The 27,557-nt window shown below is 38.6% G+C and overlaps 1 protein-coding gene across 1 annotated transcript in view; it reads right to left on the bottom strand.

The window, feature by feature from the left end:
* Positions 1 to 487: 487 nt before the first annotated feature.
* LOC126187604 (peptidyl-prolyl cis-trans isomerase B) overlaps positions 488 to 27,557 on the bottom strand; it is a 60,805-nt gene continuing 33,735 nt past the window's right edge. Inside the window, exons 2-6 of the mRNA XM_049928793.1 lie at positions 11,078 to 11,282; positions 4,806 to 4,925; positions 2,814 to 2,896; positions 2,577 to 2,719; positions 488 to 1,765 (exon numbers count right to left, since the gene is read on the bottom strand). Of these exons, the coding sequence (XP_049784750.1) occupies positions 1,669 to 1,765; positions 2,577 to 2,719; positions 2,814 to 2,896; positions 4,806 to 4,925; positions 11,078 to 11,282 (648 nt within the window). The 3' untranslated portion in view covers positions 488 to 1,668. The remainder of the gene's footprint in view (positions 1,766 to 2,576; positions 2,720 to 2,813; positions 2,897 to 4,805; positions 4,926 to 11,077; positions 11,283 to 27,557) is intronic.

The raw sequence follows: 27,557 nt of genomic DNA, 5'->3' as shown, positions 1-27,557 counted from the left end.
TCTAATAGCAGCATTGATGTCAAATGTAATTTACCTCCCTGAGTCCAAAAGTAAGAGTGGCTAACACTTTTCGATTGTATGGGGATTAGTGTGAACACTCACGTTAACTGGAATTTACCTCCCAAGGCTCAAATATAAGTTAGCCATCTAGCATTGTGCTGCTTCTGCCAAGATGTAATGTTCTATGAGACTAAATATTGAGGCTTCTACTCATTCAACACACCCTAGAATGCAAATTTATTAAAAATGTAGAGTTATGAACTCTCTCTCTCTCTCTCTCTCTCTCTCTCTCTCTCTCTCTCTCTCTCTCTCTCTCTCTCTCTCTCTCTCCAGACAACTAGTTCATGATACATAACTAGCAGAAATCACTGTTGGTCCATTTGTAGAATACTTATGGCTTTAAACTATATTTTAAGGAAGTAAAAATGTAGGTTGAAGGCATAATTTTGATTAAGTATGATACTATGGGAACAGGAACAATCACAAATTTTCTTGTCATCAAATTGTGCATTACTTTAATGCAAATCATTTTAATATATACATTTACATGTTGTAGAAATAGTATAAAAACTCATATCCTAAGAGGGTTTGTTAACTTGCTGGAAGACTGGTGGAATGGAATTTCTGGTGGAACTGGAGATAAATAGAACTAAATATCACATTTTCATTTACATACCTAATTACAAAGGAAAAATATTTTAATTTTGTGTATTATAAACACATTATTAAATCATAGTTTAAAGCTCTGATTGCTACAAAAATCTTTTATATGGGTTTGTGTTGCAATGTATCAAATTAAAACTTAAGGATGTTCTTAATCACAAAAAGTCTTGAGAAAACTTTTAACTATCAAAAACTCTATCCTTGCTTTTCATAAAAATTTGTCACTGATAAGTCTGATTCTACAGAAATTACTAAGTGTGGAAATAATTATTCTGCTGTATGATACTTTTACTTTTATGTGCCTGTTATTTGTTTTGTACAGGCATCTAAGTCACAGTATGAATATTTATATAAGATTCACTCTTACTTTTCTTCCTCTCTTTGGAATTTCCTTGGGCTCATATTCAGAAAATATCTTAAAACCATATTAATAAGCAAATGTGAAATGAATTGGATAAATGAAAAATTAAATTAGCTTTCTCTGCCCTGTTTCACTGAAAAATTGCAGTCTTTTTCCTTCTGAGAATCTGCTTCTCAACACATAGCAGTTTGTTAGTAACAACTTCCTTAATTTTCAGAGTTAGTGATTATATATGAAAACATTATTCAATTATATTGTTGGTACTGTTTAAAAATAAACAATACACTACTTTAAGGAAGCATGTTCATCTGAACAGATTGTGAATAATTTACAAGCCTGTAAGAAATTATCTTCAAGATGGTTTTTAGATGCAAAGTTTTCTCAAGAAAGAAAAGAATATATTATGAAAGTTATTGCACAATTAAAAAATACAACAGCTTAGAATACATCTGTAAAAGAAATTAAATCTTCCTTCAAAAACTATTATAAAACAAGAGCAATCCAATCATACTGTTCCAAACATCTTGCCATGATTATTATCACTTGTTTCCATGAAAGTGAAAGTGAAAAACTATTTGCTTTTGTATGCAGAGCTCTACAAAACATGCTCCTAACTTTTTTTGCAACCTATGTTCCCTAAATATTTAAACGTTCAGTTTTTTTATCATCCAGTGGAAAAAAGACAGAACAGAAAACGAGAAGAACAGAGGCACTGCAGATGCTTTGATCCATGCCCAGAGACTGCAGCATGCAAAAGAAATCATAGACTTGCATTAAATAAAGTTTGACATTAAATAATGTTTATGTGTGTAAATCATTATCTAAAAAGCCAGAAATGATTGTGTATGTGTGCATGTGTGGAACCTAGTAAATGTATGTCTGGCACATTTTGTTTTTCATTTGTTCAGTTGAAACTCACTAGCTTGTGTCCACATTCACAGTTAAAGCAACTTTTGCAAACCAAAACATTGCGTATTTTGTGTATGCAATTTAGAGGTTCAGAAGCGAAGAAAGAGGAATGTAGGAAAATTTATATGAGGGTCATTTCTACTGTTTTTAAGTATTATATTTTCTAGATATATGCTTATAAATTATTAATGACTGAAATATGTAACAAATGAATTTTGCAAATGATTCATTGTCTCACAAATTTACAGAAGACGAATGTAGAACCAGAAAAGAATTTTCAGGCAACTATAAGAAACTAACAATACTTATACCATGGAATTCTAGAAATTTATAAGTGTAGGAACAATTATTAAAAATGACATCACAGTTGCTTACAAGCCTTGGAAACATGCAGAACAACATGCAGCTATTTGGTGACTAGTTTGTGCAAGGAGTTTTGATACTGCATGTAGATGTATACTGAAGCAGCTATACATGGAAATCACACTGCATCCTGAACTAACACACAATCTGCAATATAATTCACAGCCACTCAGATACAGAAATATAGCATTATAATATTCAATGCGCATCTAAAGATCAATTTCTACAGGTGGTATCAACCATCTATGCAGTGTGTAGGAATGCTGATATTTATAATTACTCATAAAGATCATCAGTAATAGTAAATGGCTCAGGTGTGTCTATGGTGCCTGATTCTTTGATTATAACTGGCTTCAGTGGACGGTCATTCGAATCAGTAGGAACATGTTCTATCATGTGAACAACATTTTGACCAGTGACAACCTGAAAGAAGAAAACAATTATTATTTTTATGTATTCTGCTTCTTGTTTCACATACCAAGGTGTCACAAATTTCAGAATGATGTCAGTAACTCACTTTGCCAAATATGGTGTGATGTCCATCAAGCCAGGGTGTTGGAACAGTTGTTATGAAGAATTGACAACCATTTGTATTTTTACCTGAGGAAGTGACAAAAATAAGATAATTAGTTGAGCTTCTGTAAGGGTCATACTAAAAGTCATGAGCAACCCATTGTTATGAATATTATTGTTTTATGGGCAAACTATACACAGCAAGTTCCTGATCATTTGGGTAATGTTTATATATGAACAGTATGGCAAATTTTGAAAGAATTAAATAAGTGTGAAGTGTTCTGTTATAAGTAGAATGAGTATTTTAGTTTAGAACAGACTATTATACATGTGACTCATGATGAATATGATGCAGGATGCGACTGTCAAACACTCCTGAAATATTTTTCCATTTTGTTCCATTTCATCTTCAGGTCAATGCAGGGGCTCTGAACTTGCAACAAGTCCGCAATTGATTTCCTGTCTATATGTTCACTTAACCTTTTCCTTAAGGCTTAAAGGTTGATAATTTCCAACACATTGTTTCTGGCAAGTAATGTGTAAGTACTGTACTGGGCTTTCAAATGTGACATACAGCATGTTTTGTAAATACAGTACATATAAGTTTCTTTTGAATATGTGTATGTTGTGTATTATTCATATTGTTCAGGTACCTGTGCAGCCTTGGGTCTGCAAGACCTGGATAGCTGGAAGCTTGCTGTACATAATCTTTTACAGACTTTTCTGTCAGCTTTCTCCATTTGTATGTATGGCTTTTCATTATTTTTTGTGAAAAGAGAAATATCGGTAAGCAAAGTACATTCATGAATAATTGTCAAAATACAAAGATTTAAATGGTAGGTTTCTTGTACTTTGTTTAAGATATCTGGGGATTTTCAGCATCCTGCCTGATACCTGTCACTGAACTGCTATAGACTTTTTCAACAGACTGCAAAACTCCAGTTTTAATCCTAGAGAGGGATGCATAATCCATAGGGAAACGACTTTTTACTCTGGTATTGAGGCTGTGATTTTACAGTTAATCTAAATTCACTCTCGTTATGAACCACAAATATCGTTAGGTGTTACATAAACTGTTACAAAAATTTAAGAATCCCTAGGTCCCAAAAAAGGTTTTTGCAATATGTTCCATTATCAACTTCATACTATAATCTTACTACATGCCTCAGTAGAACAGATGTTTTTTGACCTTAACTGCACTACCTCAGAAGATTGTGCCACAGGACAGTATTGAGGGAAAGTTGCTAACAATCTGCCAGTCCAAAGGTCAACTCAATGAGAAAGTCTTCATCAGGGCCTTACGTTAACTAGCTGCAACGCTGGCCGAAACGTTGGCGCATTTTAAATTATGATGATGCGGTCTGATACCCTGAAGAATTTTATTGAAGAAGACAACGGCCGTGGAAGCCTACACTTACAATCAATGAGAAAGATTTCTAAGCACAAAGCAGGCAGAACTGAACTTTTAAGTTAACTTATTCATGTACTGGTGCCCCCTCTATTTATTATCCATCTGCATGCTTAGGAACTTTGAATACGGAGTCTCACTGAGAGAAAGAAAGACTGATCAGTACCTTCTGGATAGCCATGCATGTTAAGGTGCTGCTTCTGGGATGAGGAAATGCACTGGCCGCAGACCTAATCTGCTTGGCAGATTAACGACAAGGATTGGTGTGCTGCCAGACTGGATGTGGTTTGTAGGCAGTTTCCCACATCTCACTAGGTGAATACCAGGCTGGTACCCCAGTTCCACTTCAGTTACATGATTCATAATCATTTCAAAAACGTTTGCTCACTTCCACATGAATAACTCTGCATGCAGACAGTTGGGGTACATATATTCCATCCTTGGTGGTAACAGGGTGGTGACTGGAAGGGCATCCAGTCACCCCTTAAGTTAACTGTGCCAAATCCATACTAACCATGCTGACTCTGCATCAATGTTGGACAAAGGCAAAAGAAAAAGAAGACTGTGCTGATTAGTGAGAGTACTTACCTGCATTAGCCATACTAATAAATCCTGGCCCACTGTGTGTCAACTCAAAGCCTTCATCATCAAAATATTTTCCATAAATACTTGTTGATCCAGTACCATCATGGTTTACTATGTCACCACCTGGAAAGACAATTTTTGTACTGACATTAAAGACATTAGTGTCATAGTTCTCTACAGTGGAAATAATGTTTCAAACTGAGTAAATCCTCTGCAAATATTTCATTTGTACTTGTATGTATTTGCAATAATGTGATGGTGGTGGTGGTGGTATGTTCTACAGCCTTTAAGATCTCCTTGTTATGGATCTGTTAACAAAATGTATATCTAATCTAATCTTAGGGCACTCAGTGAACTTAGTGGATTGAACAGTCATCATTCACCAGCCGTCTTCATGTTACAGTGTTCAATGGATACCTGCCTAAAACACATTAACTAGTCTCATTATAAATTTTTGTGTTATATATGCTTCAAGGCATGTTAAACCATGTTAAAAAGTACCGTATTTACTCGAATCTAAGCCGCCCTTTTTTTCCGGTTTTTGTAATCCAAAAAACCGCCTGCAGCTTAGAATCGAGTGCAAAGTAAGCGGAAGTTCTGAAAAATGCTGGTAGGTGCCGCCACAACACTTCTGCCGTCGAATATATGTAGCGCTACACAGGCTTGCTTTGCAGACACAAAGATAATATACTGGCGCCAAAACCTCTGCATCAGTAAATAAATTAAAAAAAAAAGGTGGAAGATGAGCTTTTTTCGACCACTGCATTTTCATACATTATCCAACGAAGTAAATACAAATTCCGTATTGTTAATCTTCGAATGTAGACGCATTTCAATGTACTACAAAAATCCGACTGGCAAGACTGTTTGGGATGTTTGTCAACATGGCCAACTCTACGTTCTGAATTTTTTTCCTACCTATGAGAAAAGATGGTTGCTAATATGAACTTTTATGAATTGTGAATCACATGCAGTATTCTCTTCACTATAATAGGAATATAAACATTTTGCCATGTATTCTTTCGTGTTTGCTGCTACCTCATTTAAATCCTGTCTGCCTAATAAACTACAAAAACTAGAGTGAGACAACAGCAAACACAGAAGAATATACATATCATGTCATGTTTATATTCGTATTAGTCTTATGCCTAATAGTGATACAGTCAGAAATGAAGCACGGCAATTGACTAGACTTTTAAATCTAGGATGACTCTTATTTCTGTGCAGAATGTAATGTAGTAAAGAGGCATCTGCAAAGATTTTCAAACAGAGAAAAATTTTTGCGAAACTCTCGTTCACAACATCATCTATCATACGCATTCTATTATTTGGTTCTTGTTGATCATTATCAAAGAAAGCAGCAGTGTAAGTAACAACAAATAGCAGTCTCTTGCAATTGTTTCACTAATGAGACGATTCCTCTCTTTTTTTAAAAATTGTAAGCGGCAATAGCGTGCACAAAAGCAAGCCATGCCGCGAGCGGCGACAGGCTGTAAACACTCATTATCAGAATGCGACAAACAATGCATGACAGTATAGTTATGCATTTTCAGCTTAGAGTGACGTAAACACCTATAACAAAGAGAACGGCACTTATCAAATCGAAGAAAAATAAGCAATCAATTCAAACCAGACGAAGCACGTGAAAAAGGAAGGGTACTCGTATTAATACGGACGGAGCGTATAAATACGGACGGAGCGCCTGACGCATAGCAATGACTACCTGGTAAAGCTTAACTGCTAAGCTTACGACTCTAACCAAACTACTGTAGCTGTATAGTCATTCATTCGACCTAAATTGTGTCTCATATTACACTGGACCAACTTTGTTTCGATTTGGAGGTGCGGCCTAAAACTTTTCTCTCCCCTTGAATTTCGAGTCTCAAATTTCAGGTACGGCTTAGATTCGGGAAAAATTTTTTTCCTTGATTTCGAGTCTCATTTTTCAGGTGCGGACTAGATTCGAGTGCAGCTTAGATTCGAGTAAATACGGTAGTTGATAATATTCATAATTAAAGAAGGTGATGCTAAGAACAGATGAAAAATAAAACAGCATTATAAATTAATGCCACTACCTTCTCTCTCTCTCTCTCTCTCTCAACAGCTTACAGCTTAGGATGGAGGCCTGAGTGACCAAAATGTTTTAAAACTTCTGCAACATACATCTCGTCATCAGATAAAACTGGTGGTAAATGCTCAACATATCTTACAGCTGCCCTCTGATAAGAAAATAAAATACACATAGTTAAAATATGATGTGTAAGCAGGGCTAATTTTCAAGCATTACACACTAGTGGGTCCTCTTCTCAAAAAATGTAGCTATCAGCCAGGGAAAAATGTCCTCATTGTTTTCTGAATCCACTACTTTTGTCTCTGTGACTGGGAGGACATGAATCATTGTCAAGTGCAGAGCTGTATTGGTTGTGGCTTGTTGTTTATTATTTACTGCCAGTCATTGAAACTTACAAAACTTATACAGAAAATCGTTGTTTCACACTGCCTGTGATTTTTATGTTTGGGTGGGCTTATCAAGCTCTTTTTTCCTCCATACATTTGCATTTTTGTGTATCAATGAAAATAAAAGTTTGTCTCCTCATTAATGATCAACAGTAATGGATAAGTGTCTCAAATAAATATTTGAACAACATACCCCATTCATTCAAATACCAAGTTTCGCAGATCCAATCAAGAGGGAAAATCCTAAGGCTTTCAGGATCAGTCAAAACAATTCTTTCCACAGAGAGCAACATGACAACTAGCTTCTCTACACTACATTATCAATAACAGACAGCCTACATTATTTAATGAAGATTTACACAGCCAATACTTTAAAAACAATGCTTATAATCCCCACAATCCTCCAAATATGACAGGCCACACCACTGTGTGTGTGTGTGTGTGTGTGTGTGTGTGTGTGTGTGTGTGTGTGTGTGTTTATGAGGACTGTCTGCTGAAATTCAGGAAATGCAAATAATGTAAGAAATAATGGTAACCATTCACCCTTTAGCTGAAAGGTGTTGAGCAGCTGATATGCAAATAAAAAAAGACTGGGTAGGAACATTGCACCACCATACTCTCACTTATGAAGTGACAAGCACAGAGTTCAGGATACGGGTAATCAGAGATTAAGGTTAGGAGGATGGTGAGATCAAAGGCTGTATTTTTAGGACAGTTCCCATCTATGTAATTCAGAGAAACTGACATTGTGGGAAGGATCCAGGTGGCAGCTATTCAAATCAAGCATGCTGTGCATGGCTGCCTGTTCTGTCACTGATTGGCCAACTCTCTTCTTGGCCACAGCTTGGTGGTGGGCATTCATACGAGTGGTCATTCTCACATAAAAGACAGTGCAGAAGGTGGAGCAGAGCTGGCATATGACATGACTACTTCCACAGATGGCCCTGCCTCTGATAGGATAGGATATGCCTGTGGTGGGACATAACTGGGATATGCTGTGGGGATGCACATAACAGGTCTTGCATCTGTGAATTTCACTGGGATATAACCTATGTGGTAAAGGATTGAGATTAGGTGTCGTATAAGGATGTACCAGGAAATTTTATATGATGAGTGGGCACTGGAATACCATTGTGAAAGAGGTGGCACGTCCTTTATTTTACTAAATAACAACTCTGTTTCCTACTCGTTTTTTCCAAAATAAGCTTCATGTTCGCTATGTGCAGGAACTGGCTGTGTTTATTGCTAGTGTTTGGGTGGTCTCTTTTCCATTAGTTATAGAAAACTGAAACATGTACAGCTTTCTGGCTTTACTTAATGTACATAATTTGGATTGCATACTAAGTACAAGAAAGTACTAACCAATAAATTGTAAATAAATCTATGAGGAAATTTTAATGATATTGATATAAAGAGAGCAAAATACAAAACTTTGTTGAGAGTATTCAATGGAAAGATAAAGTGTACAAAATATTTTATTATTTGGAGATTGCAGTATATTAATCAATAACAATGAACACTTCAGAAATGCCAAAAATAATTCAATAAGCAGAAAAGGAACAGTGTACTACTTTTGTCCTCCTACTCTCTCTCTCTCTCTCTCTCTCTCTCTCTCTCTCTCCAACATCTTCCCCTTGATTTTGTCTCCCCTCCTCCTCACAGTAGATGGATCCCTCACAACCTGCCATCTGAGTGGCCCTCCTTTCGTAACCTTTTCCAGCTTTCTCCTCTTTCCTCAGGGAGGAAAGAGGAACATGAAATTCTGCTATGTTTTATACACAACAGACAGGAATATTAATTATATGAAATACTGTATACATAGTTCTTGACTTCAGTGTCTATTTTATGAATTGCCAACTGCCCTTCCTTTAACAATGTTAGGAAAATCTCTTAGGGACTTGAATCTTTTTCGTTGCATTTTATCAGATGGCTCTGAGCACTATCAGACTTAACATCTAAGGTCATCAGTTCCCTAGAACTTAGAACTACTTAAACCTAACTAACACACATCCATGCCCAAGGCAAGATTTGAACCTGCAACCGTAGCGGTCGCATGGTTCCAGACTGAAGCGCCTAGAGCCACTCGGCCATACCGGCCGGCTGTATTTTATCATTTGCTGTATTTGCCCATCTGGTTGGCATAGCCTCCTTCACATTCTGACAGACTAAATCATACACTGCCTATTTTGTGTGTTCAAGCTGGAACTACTATCAGTTCCACTATCTATCTTGAAAATTGATGTATAAATTCAAATCACTTTTACAGTAAGGAATATTAGATTTTAATTGTTCATAAATATCAGAATATCAAAAATCATCAAGGTATAATAGATATGCATTGTTGATCATTCATTCCATCATATAGTATGTTCAATAAAGCCACCATGAAGGAGAGCCTTCAAACATGTGGAACAAGCCTAGTTATATGTCAACAGACAGAAGCAGATGCTGGAGGGAGCTTCTGTAAAGTATACTAGTAACACATTATGACTAACATTAACCCACTCACATTGAGAAAACAACCCCTTCCTGTCCTGTAGTAAAATTTTGCAGTGTTCAAATAGCGAAAAAATTTTGTGGACTTGGTCTTCCTACAAAATACCATCAATATAGTTTTATATTTTGCTATATTTGTATTAAAACATTTAGAGTTCCTTCATAAAATTTGCTTGCAATTTACTGGCCAGTATTTTCTTGTAATTTGTATGTAACCACAGTTTCACATGTGCAGGTAAATAAACTAAATTATAAAGCTGTTTATACTTAAAAGATTTACATTTGCTACATATAACAGTAGAAAGACTATCAGAAAGCAGACAGTACACCATAGTCAGTTTTCAAATGGATTGGCAGTTTATCCTTAACACAGATAAATTTAATGTAATGTACATAAAAATGAATAAGGCCAATTATTAGTCATTTACACTACTGACAATTAATTACTGAAGCAGTAGGTAAAAGATAAAGCTGTCATCAAACCAAGTTCAGCTCAAACACCACAGTATTTCCTTACACTGTGTTCTGAGCTGATTTACCCAGGGACCTACAGTATTAATTTGGACTTTGAACCAGTGTGTGACACAAAAATTATGCCAGAAATTAAACATGAGAGTGCTGGAACGACAATCTGTCACTTCACCACTAAGCCTCACTGTAGTAAACAGAATATGAGGGAGTAGCTATCTGGAATAACCTTCAGTGGAATGACCACATAAGACTATTTGTAGGAAAATGAGAAGATATTGCTAGGATTCACTGGAAGAATCCTAAAGAATGTAAATCAGCCACAAAAGAAGTTGTTTACAACACCGTCATGAGACCCCTCTATAGTGCATTATTTGTCAGTTTAGGAGCCTTACCAGGACAGATTAATAGTGAAGCTCCAAAGAAGTGTGGCACATATTTCACAGGATTATTTAGTGAGGGCACCATGAAGATTTTCATTAAAGTGCCACGGCAGATACTACAAGAGAGGTTCCAAACAGGGTCAAGCAACATATTTCTTCCTTCATATATTACCTGCAAAATGACCAGAAAAATCTGAGCACATATGAATGGGTAATGACTGCTGTTCTTCCCCCACTCATTTTGTGACTGGAACAGGAAAGTAGGGAAATCACAATGGCATCAAAAGTGCACACCACCATATACTGCAACATAACTTGTGGAGTACATGTGGAGAATGTACCAAACAGTACTTTGTGTTATTGGAATGAATATGTCTTTAATGTCAAAAATTATAAGAACATAATGATCACTATAAACAAGATGGGGAAACAAACATTCAGCATAAAATTATCACATTTAGTAGAAATTACCTTGAATCATAAACTTCCTAATCACTCTGTGGAATCCTGAGCCAGCATACGTTTTACCATCAACTCCTTTTGTGGCAATAGTAACAAAATTTTTTACTGTCTTTGGTGCAATGCCTCCAAAGAGCCCAATTACTATTCTTCCAAGATCTTCATCTCCATGACTTATATCAAAGTATACTTGATGTGTTACTTTGTAGTCTTTTGCCTGCAAGTTACACAAATGGTTGATAAATATTAGTTACAAAATGGACATAGATGTCCACATGCATACTTCTAGGAACAGTATAACCAATTATTCACATCCTTCAGGTCAAGTAAACACTGCAGCTAGGTAAGGTTTTTTATCATAAAAAAATAGAAGTACAATGACCAATATGTAAGCTTATTTTCTGTGACTTCTTCAGATTATTTATTCACTTCACTTGCAAACAAAATAATAGAATAATAAGTAACAGTGTAATAAATCATCGTAAATTTTTACTAAGGATAGGAATATATTAGACAAGAAAACTGGCATTAAGTGCTTTGCAATATCAATATCTTTCTGTCTTTGCTGTTACCTTTTTTGTATTGACATCCAAAATTAACTGTAGATATTGATTTTTTCCAATTTGGGCTCTTTTATAGTGTTTCTATGTATGTTATATAGGCGCTGCCCTGACTCGAAGCACCTCTAATAACATTCCCACACTATACGTTAATGGCAAGGTAACCCAACAACTGTTTATATCAAATTTTACTAAGAACAGTCCTAAAGAGAAGATCTAGTATTTTACGAGGGCTATTCAGAAAACAGGGAACGTTTCTGTCTGATGCCACTAGGCACAAGCCAATCACTTATATATTGGTATGTGCATGCTCAGCAGCTCAGTCGGCATCCATCCATGACAGCAGGAATGTTTCTGCACATCTGGTTTTTTCGATATTTGAATTTGAAATATGTGCTGCAATCAGAAATCCCACCATTTCTGAGGTGAGGTCTGTGATACAGTTTTGTTGGCAAAAAACCTAAAACCTTCAGAAATTTATCTTGAACTGGGCAAAGTGTATGGAAAAAATGTAATGAGTGAATGTTCCGTCCAGAAATGGTGCATCCAGTTTAAAAATGGCTGAACTGACATCTGTGATGAAGAGAAGAGTGGATTCCCAAGTATTGTGACTGACGATCTTGTCAGTAAAGTTGATGAAACGAATCGTGAAAACTGTCGCTTCACAATAAAAGCTTTTCCTTTCTTTTCCACAAGTTTCATGGACTTTGTTGTTTCAAATTGTCACTCAAAAGCTAGGCTACCACAAATTTTGTGCTCGATGAGTGCCCAAAATGCTTACAGAGCCCCATAAAGAACTGCGAATGGGGGCTATGTTGACATTTCTGGAGGCCTACCACAAACATGGTGATTCATTACTGGATCGAATCATAACCGGTCACGAGACTTGGGCAAAACACGTCAATCGTGAGACTAAATTACAGTCCATGGAATGGGGCACACAGGATCTCCCCAAAAACCAACAAATTGTTTGCAAACATTGTCAGCAAGAAAGTTGATAGTGACTGTATTTTGGGATAGGCAAGGTGTGCTTCTTATTGATTTTCTCAAACGTGGAGCAACCATAAATTCTGCCTGGTACTGTCAAACTTTACACAGCCTTAGAAGAGCAGTTCAAAACAAAGGCCGAGGAAAGCTGATGTCAAAAATTTTGTTTTTGCACAACAATGTCTGACCTCACATGGCAAACTGCACTAAAGAACTCCTTAATTTATTTAGATGGGAAATTTTCCCTCATCCGCCCTACAGCCCCGATCTTGCACCAGGCAACTTCCACTTGTTTCCCAAGATGAAGACCATAAAGGGACAGGTGCCAAAGTTTTTAATTTCAAATAAGTTTTGAACCATTAAAGCTATATTAGAGGTAATGATATATTGGTAGTCTCTCTCCACTTAGATGAATTTAGTGACAAGTGGCTTATTAATTAAAAAGTAAAACTATTTTGCAACATAATTAATCACCAAGATATGGGCATCAACTTGGTTTTTCAAAACAGAACAATGGTATTTCTGCACCCAAATGGCACACTGTATGAAAGATTGTGATGTAACTCTTTTGGTTGCTCAACAAGAAATTACAGATTAAAAATATTTGGAATATAAGGGATTTGAGCTGTTGTTGTGGCTGTTTGAATGGCATGCCACCTGCAGGTTTACTTTAATTTCCATGGAGACTGCACTGCTGAGGGAAATGATACTCAATGTTTACATCTCATGGAGATACTCACCCTGTCCTATAAAGTTTCTTCATTTCTGCATGACTACTGTGACATCCTTACTGTAGCCAAGACACAACTTCCTCTATAAGTTTTAAGCTTTACATCCCCTGTCAAATACATACATACACACACACACACACACACACACACACACACACACACACACACACACACACACAAACCTTGCAGTCAAAATATATTTTCTTCCTAATTTGAATCAATACCTTTTCATTATTTATCAGATTTACCAATCATATCTTTGGAATTTTTCTACACTACTACGATCTCTTTCTGTCTGTACTATTTCTGACCTTTTTTTCAATATCTAACACTTTTATTATTAACATACCTCTATTTTTCAGAAAAGCGTTTCTTACTATTGCCAGTCTGCATCATACATCCTTTTTACTCCTGACATCCTCAGTTATTTTGCTGCCCAAATGGCAAAACTTGTCTACAACTTTCACTGCCTTATTTTCCCCTCAGCCTCTCCTGATCTATTGTGATTAACCACCACTATTCTTGTTTTACTTTTCTTGGTGTTTATCTTGTAACCTGTTTTCAAGATACTAATCATTCCGTTCAACTGATTTGCAAGTCCATTGCTATCTCTAACAGAATTACAGTGTCATTTGGCAAACCTTGAATATTTCATATATTCCTGACATTGTCAGTGGGTGATCTGCAAAACTTCACAAGCCAAGTTCACTAAAAAAGCATTTTATTGGACGACTGTGTTGGACAGAGCTATGCTGTCATAAGTGGATCTCATGCATAATATTACAAGATTCCAAATTACTCTGTAGTTCCCTCCACAGCTTGCTTTATGTGTACATTGAATAACATCAGGGATAGGCTACAACCTCGGCTCATTTGCTTTTCAACTAGTGCTTCTGTTTCATGTCCTTCAACTCTTAGAACTACGATCTGCATAAGGTGTAGTTAATCCTTCAGTTCCCAAGTTTTATCACTGACAACTTCAGAATTTCAAAAAGTGTCTTCCACTCAATTTTATCATGAGCTTTTTAATCACAGTGTTTTCTTCATCAATCTGTCATCCTGGTTAAGTCACAGTATCAGTATTACTTAGTGTATCTTACATTTCTCCAGAACACAAACTGAAATCCCTATGGTCAGTTTCTACTGTTTGTTTCTTTATTACCTAGATAATCTGTGCCACTATTTGCCCACAACTTATTAAACTAATGGTTCAGTTAAACTCACGTCTTCCAGTGTCTGTCTTCTTTGGTATTGGAATTGTTACATTCTTCTTGAAGCTGAAGGTATTTTGCCCATCTAATATTTTCTGCATGCCAGGTGGAACAGATTAGTCATAACTGGTTCGCCCAAAGATGTGTTAAAACTTCCTTGGTATGAGTTCCACATCATTTGGAAAGAATCATGTAATCTGCTGTTTCAGCCTTTTCACTAAAACCATTTCTCAGACTTTGCTTACACTACTGTGTTACACAGTCAAAGCAGCACTAATTCAGGGAGAGTATTTCATGCACAGATCATAAATGCAATGAACTCACTCATATATATGCTGAGATAAAATATATTAAAGAAATTATGTCACTGAGTTGTAAAGGCTAATTCGTTCATGAAGGCCATGAAGGATTCTGCACTTTTTGTGGAATCCATTTAACTAAAAATCCAAAATATTTTGGACTAACAATCAGAAACTAACCTGAAGCCCTCAGCTACTAACCAGCCAAAAACCACACAATAATACAGAAGTACTGACTGAGCAAAAATGGGTATTAAATACCACGAGCATCATCCACACATATAAAACCCTCATCTGCTCCGTGCTTAGCTAACCCATTGTGTCATGGACTTCTACTGCTCCCACTCCTGGCAATATGTGCAATCCACCTCACTTTCCATATTTGACTACCTCCTCTCTCTTGTGCCCTTCACCTACTCATAAATTTATCACACCTCATCGAACACCTAGTCGACCATGGCTTCTCCTACATCTCCCATAGTCTTGAGTCCCAAAACCTTGTAATCTCCTACATGCTTGAGAATGCTGGCTTACACCTCAACACATTTCATGTTCTTTTCCAATGAAATTTCAATCTTGATTTCGTTTCAGACAACACATTCATCCCTAAAATCTACTCTTCTTTCCAACCACAATCGACGCTATGCACACCACCCAATTCCAAATGAAAAAAATAATGAAGTCCTTCATCTGGTTATAAACATGGTTGCCTTTTTTAACTTCTTAAATTATTTTATGTTATGATTATGTTGTTGTTGTGGTTTTCAGTCCTGAGACTGGTTTGATGCAGCTCTCCATGCTACTCTATCCTGTGCAAGCTTCTTCATCTCCCAGTATCTACTGCAACCTACATCCTTCTGAATCTGCTTAGTGTATTCATCTCTTGGTCTCCCTCTACGATTTTTACCCTCCACACTGCCCTCCAATGCTAAATTTGTGATCCCTTGATGCCTCAAAACATGTCCTACCAACCGATCCCTTCTTCTAGTCAAGTTGTGCCACAAACTTCTCTTCTCCCCAATCCTATTCAATACCTCCTCATTAGTTACGTGATCTACCCACCTTATCTTCAGCATTCTTCTGTAGCACCACATTTCGAAAGATTCTATTCTCTTCCTGTCCAAACTAGTTATCGTCCATGTTTCACTTCCATACATGGCTACACTCCATACAAATACTTTCAGAAACGACTTCCTGACACTTAAATCTATACTCCATGTTAACAAATTCCTCTTCTTGAGAAACGCTTTCCTTGCCATTGCCAGTCTACATTTTATATCCTCTCTACTTCGACCATCATCAGTTATTTTACTCCCTAAATAGCAAAACTCCTTTACTACTTTAAGTTTCTCATTTCCTAATCTAATTCCCTCAGCATCACCCGACTTAATTTGACTACATTCCATTATCCTCGTTTTACTTTTGTTGACGTTCATCTTATATCCTCCTTTCAAGACACTGTCCATTCCGTTCAACTGCTCTTCCAAGTCCTTTGCTGTCTCTGACAGAATTACAATGTCATCGGCGAACCTCAAAGTTTTTACTTCTTCTCCATGAATTTTAATACCTACTCCGAATTTTTCTTTTGTTTCCTTTACTGCTTGCTCAATATACAGATTGAATAACATCGGGGAGAGGCTACAACCCTGTCTTACTCCTTTCCCAACCACTGCTTCCCTTTCATGCCCCTCGACTCTTATAACTGCCATCTGGTTTCTGTACAAACTGTAAATAGCCTTTCGCTCCCTGTATTTTACCCCTGCCACCTTCAGAATTTGAAAGAGAGTATTCCAGTTAACATTGTCAAAAGCTTTCTCTAAGTCTACAAATGCTAGAAACGTAGGTTTGCCTTTTCTTAATCTTTCTTCTAAGATAAGTCGTAAGGTCAGTATTGCCTCACGTGTTCCAACATTTCTACGGAATCCAAACTGATCTTCCGCGAGGTCGGCTTCTACCAGTTTTTCCATTCGTCTGTAAAGAATTCGCGTTAGTATTTTGCAGCTGTGACTTATTAAACTGATAGTTCGGTAATTTTCACATGTGTCAACACCTGCTTTCTTTGGGATTGGAATTATTATATTCTTCTTGAAGTCTGAGGGTATTTCGCCTGTCTCATACATCGTGCTCACCAGATGGTAGAGTTTTGTCATGACTGGCTCTCTCGAGGCCATCAGTAGTTCAAATGGAATGTTGTCTACTCCCGGGGCCTTGTTTCGACTCCAGTCTTTCAGTGCTCTATCAAACTCTTCACGCAGAATCTTATCTCCCATTTCGTCTTCATCTACATCCTCTTCCATTTCCATAATATTGTCCTCAAGTACATCGCCCTTGTATAAACCCTCTATATACTCCTCCCACCTTTCTGCCTTCCCTTCTTTGCTTAGAACTGGGTTTCCATCTGAGCTCTTGATATTCATACAAGTGGTTCTCTTTTCTCCAAAGGTCTCTTTAATTTTCCTGTAGACAGTATCTATCTTACCCCTAGTGAGACAAGCCTCTACATCCTTACATTTGTCCTCTAGCCATCCCTGCTTAGCCATTTTGCACTTCCTGTCGATCTCATTTTTGAGACGTCTGTATTCCTTTTTGCCTGCTTCATTTACTGCATTTTTATATTTTCTCCTTTCATCAATTAAATTCAATATTTCTTCTGTTACCCAAGGATTTCTATTAGCCCTCGTCTTTTTACCTACTTGATCCTCTGCTGCCTTCACTACTTCATCCCTCAGAGCTACCCATACTTCTTCTACTGTATTTCTTTCCCCCATTCCTGTCAATTGTTCCCTTATGCTCTCCCTGAAACTCTCTACAACCTCTGGTTCTTTCAGTTTATCCAGGTCCCATCTCCTTAAATTCCCACCTTTTTGCAGTTTCTTCAGTTTCAATCTGCAGTTCATAACCAATAGATTGTGGTCAGAATCCACATCTGCCCTAGGAAATGTCTTACAATTTAAAACCTGGTTCCTAAATCTCTGTCTTACCATTATATAATCTATCTGATACCTTTTAGTATCTCCAGGATTCTTCCAGGTATACAACCTTCTTTTATGATTCTTGAACCAAGTGTTGGCTATGATTAAGTTATGCTCTGTGCAAAATTCTACAAGGCGGCTTCCTCTTTCATTCCTTCCCCCCAATCCATATTCACCTACTATGTTTCCTTCTCTCCCTTTTCCTACTGACGAATTCCAGTCACCCATGACTATTAAATTTTCGTCTCCCTTCACTACCTAAATAATTTCTTTTATCTCGTCATACATTTCATCTATTTCTTCATCATCTGCAGAGGTAGTTGGCGTATAAACTTGTACTACTGTAGTAGGCATGGGCTTTGTGTCTATCTTGGCCACAATAATGCGTTCACTATGCTGTTTGTAGTAGCTAACCCGCACTCCTATTTTTTTATTCATTATTAAACCTACTCCTGCATTACCCCTATTTGATTTTGTATTTATAACCCTGTAATCACCTGACCAAAAGTCTTGTTCCTCCTGCCACCGAACTTCACTAATTCCCACTATATCTAACTTTAACCTATCCATTTCCCTTTTTAAATTTTCTAACCTACCTGCCCGATTAAGGGATCTGACATTCCACGCTCCGATCCGTAGAACGCCAGTTTTCTTTCTCCTGATAACGACGTCCTCCTGAGTAGTCTCCGCCCGGAGATCCGAATGGGGGACTATTTTACCTTCGGAATATTTTACCCAAGAGGACGCCATCATCATTTAATCATACAGTAGAGCTGCATGTCCTCGGGAAAAATTACAGCTGTAGTTTCCCCTTGCTTTCAGCCGTTCGCAGTACCAGCACTGCAAGGCCGTTTTGGTTAATGTTACAAGGCCAGATCAGTCAATCATCCAGACTGTTGCCCCTGCAACTACTGAAAAGGCTGCTGCCCCTCTTCAGGAACCACATGTTTGTCTGGCCTCTCAACATATACCCCTCCGTTGTGGTTGCAACTACGGTACGGCCATCTGTATCGCTGAGGCACGCAAGCCTCCCCACCAACGGCAAGGTCCATGGATCATGGGGGGGTTATGATAATAAGTTATGTAATTAAAGGACTGAAGAGTGGCAATTTGGCTGCTGCCGATACAGCCACCCCTTCCACCCCTCAAAAGTGAGAACGTAAATAATAATTGCATATAAGAAGAATAAAAAATCGTGTGCAACTAGTTCCTGGGAAAAGCTGAAATATTGAACCTGAAGATTATACAAGAATTGTGCAGGAACTTTTTAACATCAATTACTAACATCTTTAGGAGAACCAACCAGGATAAAACTATTCCAACTGTTATACGGAATGTATCACACAGGCAAAATACCTTCACATTTCAAGCAGAATGTAAAAATTCCAGAACAAAGAAAGACATGTGCTGATAGGTGAGAGTATTTACAGACTGCACACATTGTAAATATTGTATATGTAATCCACAAACGGAAAATCTTAAGACAAAAGTATCGAATGCAGAATTGGCCACTAGATGTCTCTAGAGGTGGACCCACTTGAATAAATGGAGATTGTAAATACAGATATTGAGTCATCAGTACAGAAGCAATCATAGCAGTATCGGTCGGTCAGGTGCGCTCAGTCACTTCAAACATGGACCACTAATTGGTTGTCACCTGACTAACAAATCCATCAGAGTCATTTCAGCTCTTGTAAAGTGGCCCAAATCAACTGTTGGTGGCGTGATTGTGAAGTGGAAATGCAATGGAGCAATGATAGCTAAATCAAAGCCAGGAAGACCTCACGTACTGACAAGACAAGAATCGTCAAGCACTGTGGAGGGTGGCTGTAAATAAATCACGTGAAAGAACCACTCGTGAGTTCCAAAGTGCTACCAACAGTCCAGCTACCACAATGACTGCGTAGGGTGTTAAAAAGTATGGGGTAAAGTGGACGAGCAGCATCTCATAAGCCACACATTTCTATATTCGATGCTAAGCAATGCTTCAGGTGGTGTTAAGAGAGATGCCACCGCACAATGGAAGACTGGAAACTAGTGATTTGAAGTGATGTATCACACTATACTCTGTGGCCATCCAGTGGAAGGGTGTGGGCTTGGCAAACACCTGGAGAATGTTACCTGCCATCATGTGTGGGCCAACAATGAAGTATGGAGGGGATGGTGTTACAGTTTGGAGATGTTTTCTTGTTTGGGATGTGATCTCCGTATTGCACTAAAGAAACGCTAAATGCGGAAGAGCATAAACAAATTTTTACAGCAAAGTGTACTGTGTACAGTAGGTCTATCGAAACAGTTCCGAGATTGTTTGTATCACCATGACAGTGCACCCTGACATAAAACAATATATGTGAGTCAAGAGTTTGTGGACAATAACATTCATCAAATGGAGTGGCCTACCCAGAGTCCTGACCTCTACCCACTGGAACACCTTTGGGATGAGTTACAAAGTCGACTTCACTCGGGGCTCCAGAATCCAACACCACTGCCTTCTCTGGTCCCTACACCGGAGGAAGAATGGACTAGCATTCCTCCCGCAAGACACCTCATTAAAATGTCATGGCCGGCCGCATTGGCCGAGCGGTTCTAGGCCCTTCAGTCTGGAACCACGCTGCTGCTAAGGTCGCAGGTTCGAATCCTGCCTCGGGCATGGATGTGTGTGATGTCCTGAGGTTAGTTCGGTTTAAGTAGATTTAAGTCTAGGGAACTGATGACCTAGGATGTTAAGTCCCATAGTGTTTAGAGCCATTTGAACCAATTTTTGAGTGTCGCGAGCAGAATTCAGGCCGTCATAAAGTCGAAGGGTGGACGGATGCTATAATAAGTGTTTCGATACTTTTGATTAGGTAGTGTTCGTAATATAGATGCAGAGGTATGCAGGAATTTCGAGACTGTTGTTTTCCTGCGAGCAGTGCCGCTGAGCTAAACACGAGTTGTTACCTGATGGTGGAGCATGTTGTAATTACAGTATTACATTATAGTAAATGTGACCTTGCATTTGTTTATTTATTTACAGGTTAAACTTCAAGTCACGAAGGCAGCCTATAAAATCTGTTTTTCGCATACTTGAAACAAAATTCAAATCTCACCTCACTGGTATACAGCCAGTGGCGGATACATATGGGTTGGTGCTCCCCCCCCTCCCCCTTGCTAGGCCGCCCGCATTGCTATCAGCGCCGCCCCCACCAGACAGCCCGCACGCTATTCCTTCGTTCCTTTCGTCAGTCGACTCGACTGAATCGAGTTATCGAGTAATTTTACTTTCATATGTAGCACGCGCGTCAGCGTCATCGTATTTTATCCGTTTCTGTCTGGCAGATAGATACTAACACATACCTACGAGAAAAGTCGCGGCCATTCTAGTGATCTCGATATGTTATTCTGTCTGGCATTTGTTTGAGAAAAGTCGCAAATAACTAATGTTTTCTTGTACAGAGAACCTTCGATACGTAGCGTTATAAATAAGGTCTGCTCGCCGAATAGGAAGCTAGTTTATATACAGAAGCAGAAATATTAAAACTAAAGGATGAACAAGTAAAAAGTCGTAGTTGTAGCAAGTGTGAAGATTGTGAGAGTGATCAGTTGATTGTGAAGTATTAAGAACAGTAATTCATTCTAATTTCTCAGTAAAAATATCGTTACAAGTCTGGTAACAATATTTTTACTAATGAAGTAACAATAGTTTCCCATACCTAACTCGTATTACGAGTTAGGTGTGGGAAACTATTGTGCGTGTGTCTCCGGTAATAGTGACTTTAGAGAAGATTCCTAAAAACGCATTGTTACTATATAGGCCCTCTATCAAATGCACTAGAAAGCAACGGAATCGACACTAAAAGTTCCACACACATAAATTGCCGGATGACGTTATCATTGGAAACTCGCCCTTATATTACACGTCGTAAGATACATACTGGCTTGTCACTTTCACAGTAGGTATTTGTTCGCACTGCATACAATTCTGGTAGCGGACATTCTGGCAGCGAATGTTCTCCAAACAACCGAGCCACATAATGCATATAAAGAAAGCAAAGTCGCTGCCAGGTGGTCAGTTTGAAAGCTACAATCGTCGCGATAACTTGGAAGTGATAAAAAGTGAACAATTGCGATTATTGGCCATTACCAAGGACTTCAGTCAGTGTTGTGCTTAGTGTTATTAGAAATACCTTGTGTGTTTTAGTGCTAAGTATACTAGTGTTGCATTTTTCAGTGCGAATAGTGTTTATTCGAGAATAATTGACATCTAATATACATACGTCGTAACACTATAATAAAATGGATCGTTATGTAATAAGCAAAAGAAAAAGTAGAAACATCTGAAGATTCCGGTCACCATTCAGCCTAAAAAAAACCACCAGCAGATGTACTGGCAGACTCACAATTGTAACTTTTTTATATCATAAGATGGCATTGTCATGTATGTGTGTATAATCAGTTTAAATAAAACTTTCTTAAACTTTGCATGTGACTTGATTATTTTTTATTACGGTAAAAGTAAAGGCAGCTTAAGAAATCTTTAGCGCCCCCTCCTTGAGGTTTTCTGTATATGCCACTGTATACAGGAAGTATTTAATGGGAGGTGCTTGCCCCTTGGTTAAGCGCTGGCGTGTTCTGCTGCATACTGAGCTCAGAGCTGCTTCAGAGGCGACGCAAAGTGCGTTCGCATTCTGGAAGACGGGCTGGGATGAGCTCACCGCCGCAGCTGCGTGGCACGCATCGCCCACCGTGTTTTTTGTCCCTCCCTCCAGTCTGCAGTGAAAGACGCGAGCTGTTTTGTTACGCCACGCTGCTAGCAGTGACGTCACACTAAAACGAAAACGGCGCCTGTGTAACGGATCGGGAAGGGGACGGTGGAAGAGTGTGCAGTTCCACGTCAGGGCGCGCAACAAGTCAACGACCGTTACGACTTGTGAAATATGGAACCTACATCTACATATTCGCTCCACAGGGCATTTTATAGTGCTCGGCGGAGGGTACTTCGTACCAATAGTAGCAACTTGGAATTCCATTCTCGTAGTGAGTGATGATAAAAAGCGTCTTAATTTAATCTCATTTTTTCTTACTCTCGTGGCCCCTGCGTCACCTATACAACTCTGAAGGCAGCAGAAATGTTCCACAATCTTTCTCAAAGATTGCTTCTTTAAATTTATTCAACAGGTCTTCATGAGAACTCTCATCGTCATTCTTCCAAAGATTTCCATTTAATTTCTCCTAGAATCCTTGCTATACCGATCTGTTACGATCCTAGCAATGCGTCTCTTAATAATTGTTCGATGCCTTCTTGATAAGGACTGCAAGGATTGGAGCAGTGAGTACTTGAATAAAATTAAGCGCACTGACGTATCGTAGAAGACTTTCTTTACAGATATTCTACACTTTCCCAGAGTCCTTCCCACACATCTGAGTCTTCCATTTGCCTTCCCATTTCACACGCTTCTTTATACATAAATATTTGTCCAGCGTGAGGTCGTCCATATGTTCAGCGCTAACCTTTCTCTTTTTGTTACTGTAATTATACGTTCCAAAAAGACGCGCGAGAAAGTGCGATTTTTCAGGGGGGTCATATCTCGGTTTCTGTTGATTACAGATATGAGGGATCAAGTGTCTTGGTTAGCTCTTGACCTAACAACCATTGGTATACCTCTCGGAAGAACTGGCATACTAAAGCTATCCTACTGCACAAGTTCAAAATTTAAACATTACACACTTCCTCCAGTCCACACAAATTGAGCAAATCTATTGGTTCTTTTGCATTATATGTGGTCTAGTGTGGACCTTAGAAAGTTTATAAAAGCATCGTTTGTTCATGGGCATTTCCTGAGAAAATTCCGAAAAACCATGATTTTTGAGTAGCAGAAGTACCAATTGTTGGGACGGCCACTTCTGTAATTTATATCATGACAAATAGTCAAAATTTTTACCAGATATCGTAAAGATGATGTTTTCGGGGAACATTGAAACTTTTTTCGATATCATTACCCGTTAGAGAGATCCAGTGGTTCAAAGTTACCGTTCTTATGCACATAATATGCGGTCTGAGACGTAACCTTAGTCTTAACTGACGTACTGAACACATGTCAAGGGTTCTAGAGTCATCGCAAGGGTTCTGAGGTAACAAAGCTATGTCTTCAGTCAGTATTATTTCACCAAGAAAACTTTATGATGCGCTGTGTCTGGGTAATGGAAACTTCCTGCCTATACACATATGGCGGAAGTAGTACTACAGTGACAAAGAAAAATGGGCTAAAAAGGTTCTTAACATGCTTGAAAAGAACTTAAAATGACTCCCAGACATTATGTAAAAGTAGAAAGACTGCAAATTCAGTAGAATATCTCTAATAACGTTTTTACTCGTTTAAGATACAAGGCGTTTTCGATGAACTGCGATCGATGAGCAAAACATAGAGAAAAAAATATAAAGCAAACGATTGTGTGTTAATCTTATGTATATGTGTCAAAGTATATAAATAAAGTGTCAAAACCTTACTGACTTATGGAGTTCGTTTTACATACAAGGCACATCCTAATGTAGCAGGGTAAAGAAGGGAACTAGCGGAAAAATGCTCCTGTCAGAGCACAAAAAAGGCTGATATGTTCCTCTTTAAAAGACAGTGATAGAAATGTGGGGGACCAGCTGTATCAGTCCTCATTCCGCCTTTATCATCAAAAGTTTTGTGCTGAAAGAACTGGCAGAGAGACAATGATGGTGGAAGAAAGAAGAAGCAGTACCAATAGGAGAGAAAGAGAGAGGAGACAGTGGTGGTGGGAGAGAGAAATTGGCAGCAAAAGAGAAACAGAGATGTATGAAGAGAGTATCAGTGGGAGGCTAAGAGGCAGCAGATTCTGACAGTCAGTGAGAGAATGGTAATATGAAAAGAGACAGAGAGATGGATGGTGATAGAAGCAATGGGAGCAGATGAGAGAGGAGACAGTGGAAATGAAAAATAGAGATGGAAAAACCATACATGGGCTTCGGGGGTTTGAACCCTCCCAGACAGGCGAACCTTAACGTGTGGGAACAGGGCAGGGCGAATTTTGAACCGAAATCTTAAGCACGTGGGTATAGGAGACAAAATAAGTTGGACCTTCAGAATTTGTGACTTGCTGCGGTATGGTGAAGACGGTGTCAATGGGAAAGAAAGACAAAAGGAGACAGTGTAAGTGAGAGACAGGGGCAGTGGGATAAATTGCAAATTAATGGGAGAAAAAGGGGTCAGTGGGAGAGAGACAAAAATAGACTGTGGAAGTGAGAGGGAGGTGCTGAGTATGAAGACTTAACCGCAGAGAGAGACTGGGTAAAAGGATCTAGACTGAAACTTCCTGGCAGATTAAAACTGTGACTCGGGACCCGAGTTCGAGTCTCGGTCCGGCACACAGTTTTAATCTGCCAGGAAGTTTCATATTAGCGCACATTCCGCTGCAGAGTGAAAATCTCATTCAGGATTTAGACTGTTTAGTGTTAAAAGAGAGCGACTATGTTCACATGGCAAAATTTGTGTTGAGGAAGGGGGAATGTGGATTGATACAGCTGTTCCCCACTTTTCTGTCGGAGTCTGTTGTAGAGGAACATATTAGCCTTTTCTGTGGTGTGTCAGAAGCATACTCTTATCGACTCTGAAATTCTGAAGGTAGCAGGGGTAAAATACACAAAGTGAAAGGTTAGAAACAACTTGTGCAAAAAGCAGATGCTAGCTATAAGAGTCGTAGGGCATGAATGGGAAACAATGGTTTAAAAGAGAGTGAGAAATCCTGTAGCCTATCACCAGTGTTATTCAATCTACATACTGGCCGAGCAGTGAAAGGAGTCAAAGAAAAATTCTGATGAGGAATTAAAGTTCAAGGAGAAGAAATTGAAACTTTGAGATTTGTCGATGACATTGTAATTCTGTCAGGGAAAGGACTTGAAAGGGCAGTTGAACAGGTTGGACAGTAGCTTGAATGGAGATGAAAACTAACATAAGCAAAACAATGGTAACGGAATGTTGTCGAATTAAATCAGGCAATGGCGAGGGAATTAGATTAGGAAATTTATATTAAAAGTAGTAGATGATTGTTCCTGTTTGCGCAGCAAAATAACTAATGATGGCCGAAGTAGAGAGGCTATAAAATGCACACTGTCTGTCGCAAAAAAACATTTCTGAACAAGAGCAATATCTTTAAAATTCACGCAACAGCAGTTTGTTACCATCGAATATAAATTCAAGTGTTAAGACGCACGTGAAACACGGACGATGAACAGGTCACCCAGTAATAGAGTAGAAGCTTATGATGTGTGGCACCACAGAAGAATGCCAAAGATTAGATCACGTAACGAATGGGAAGGTACTGAACAGAAGTGGGAAGAAAAGAAATTTGTCTCATAACTTGACAAAAGAAGGGATCGGTTGATAGAACACATTTTGAGTAATCAAAGAATTTTCAGTTTAGTACTGGAAGAAAGGATGGGAAAGGAAATTGCAGAGGGAGGCCAAGAGATGAGAACAGTGTGCAGATTCAGAAGGATGTAGGTTGCAGTAGTTACTCATTGATGAAGAGGCTTGCACAGAATAGAGTAGCGTGAAGAGCTGCATCGAACCAGTGTTCGGAATGAAGACCACAACAACATGTTTTGATAAAGATGTCATTCATTACAATAAGTAGAAATTTCGTGTAAATATTCTTGTGTTTTCCTCTTTTCACGTGACTTCAATTGGAACTAGCATGTCACACAGACTAAGCAAGTTGAAATATCAGTAACCCATTATCATCATCAATATCGTCCGCCCCCGGTAGCTGAATGGTCAGTGCGATGGACTGTCAATCCTCTGGGCCCGGTTTCGATTCCTGGCTGGATCGGGGAATTTTCTCCGCCCAGGGACTGGGTGTTGCGCTGTCGTCATCATCATCCTATCATCCTCATCGGCTGCAGGTCGCCGAAGTGGCGTCAAATTGAAAGACCGGCACCCAACGAACGGTCTGCACGACGGGGGGCCCTAGCCATACGATTAAATAAACAAATAAATCATCAATATCGTCATATCACTAGCAAGTAAACATACCCAAGGGATTCAGTTCGATTCTGATCGGTATGAATATGTTGCAGAGTAGAGCAATGTGGGAGACATATTTTTTTTATTAATGACCATACGGCCATAAAGGGAGTGAAACACCCCCTTAAAAAGTGAGTTTAAATTTCTGAACGAATACCGTTGAAACGGTAACACATAAAAAGTTCTGTTTTAATGCACATTAGAATGTGCTCCTGGATTTGATGCAAAAATCATTTTTTTAAATCCTCTCTCCTGTTTTGTTTTTCATTTCGACATTTGACTAATATCAAAATGTATAACATCGTTAACACCACATTCAATCATATATGGTGAAAAGGCATTCCAAAGACGAATTTGTCAGAAATAAGCTATAAATACGTGTACATCAGTGTACGCATGCCCAATATGTGTCGGCTTCAATGTCAGTTGTTCTGCTGGGTTGTTTAATAAGTCTTTCCCACCGACCCCCCCCCCCACCCCCCACCCACACACACACAAGCACGCACACACACACACACACAAATACATATATTCACACACCGATCAGCCAAGACTTTATGACCGCTCCCCACCGCGACTTTGGATGCCGCTTGGTGGTGTTTTAGACATGTGACGCGGTACCAGAAGTAAGTAAGCGGAGCATCCACGGACGGGGGATCACCCTAGCGAAGATATGGGCTTAAAATGGGGAAATCCATTGAGA

Source organism: Schistocerca cancellata, chromosome 5, assembly GCF_023864275.1.
Source record: "Schistocerca cancellata isolate TAMUIC-IGC-003103 chromosome 5, iqSchCanc2.1, whole genome shotgun sequence".
Lineage (NCBI taxonomy): Eukaryota > Metazoa > Arthropoda > Insecta > Orthoptera > Acrididae > Schistocerca > Schistocerca cancellata.
The sequence above is the reverse complement of the archived record's forward strand: the minus strand, read 5'-3'. Positions and strand labels throughout refer to the sequence as shown.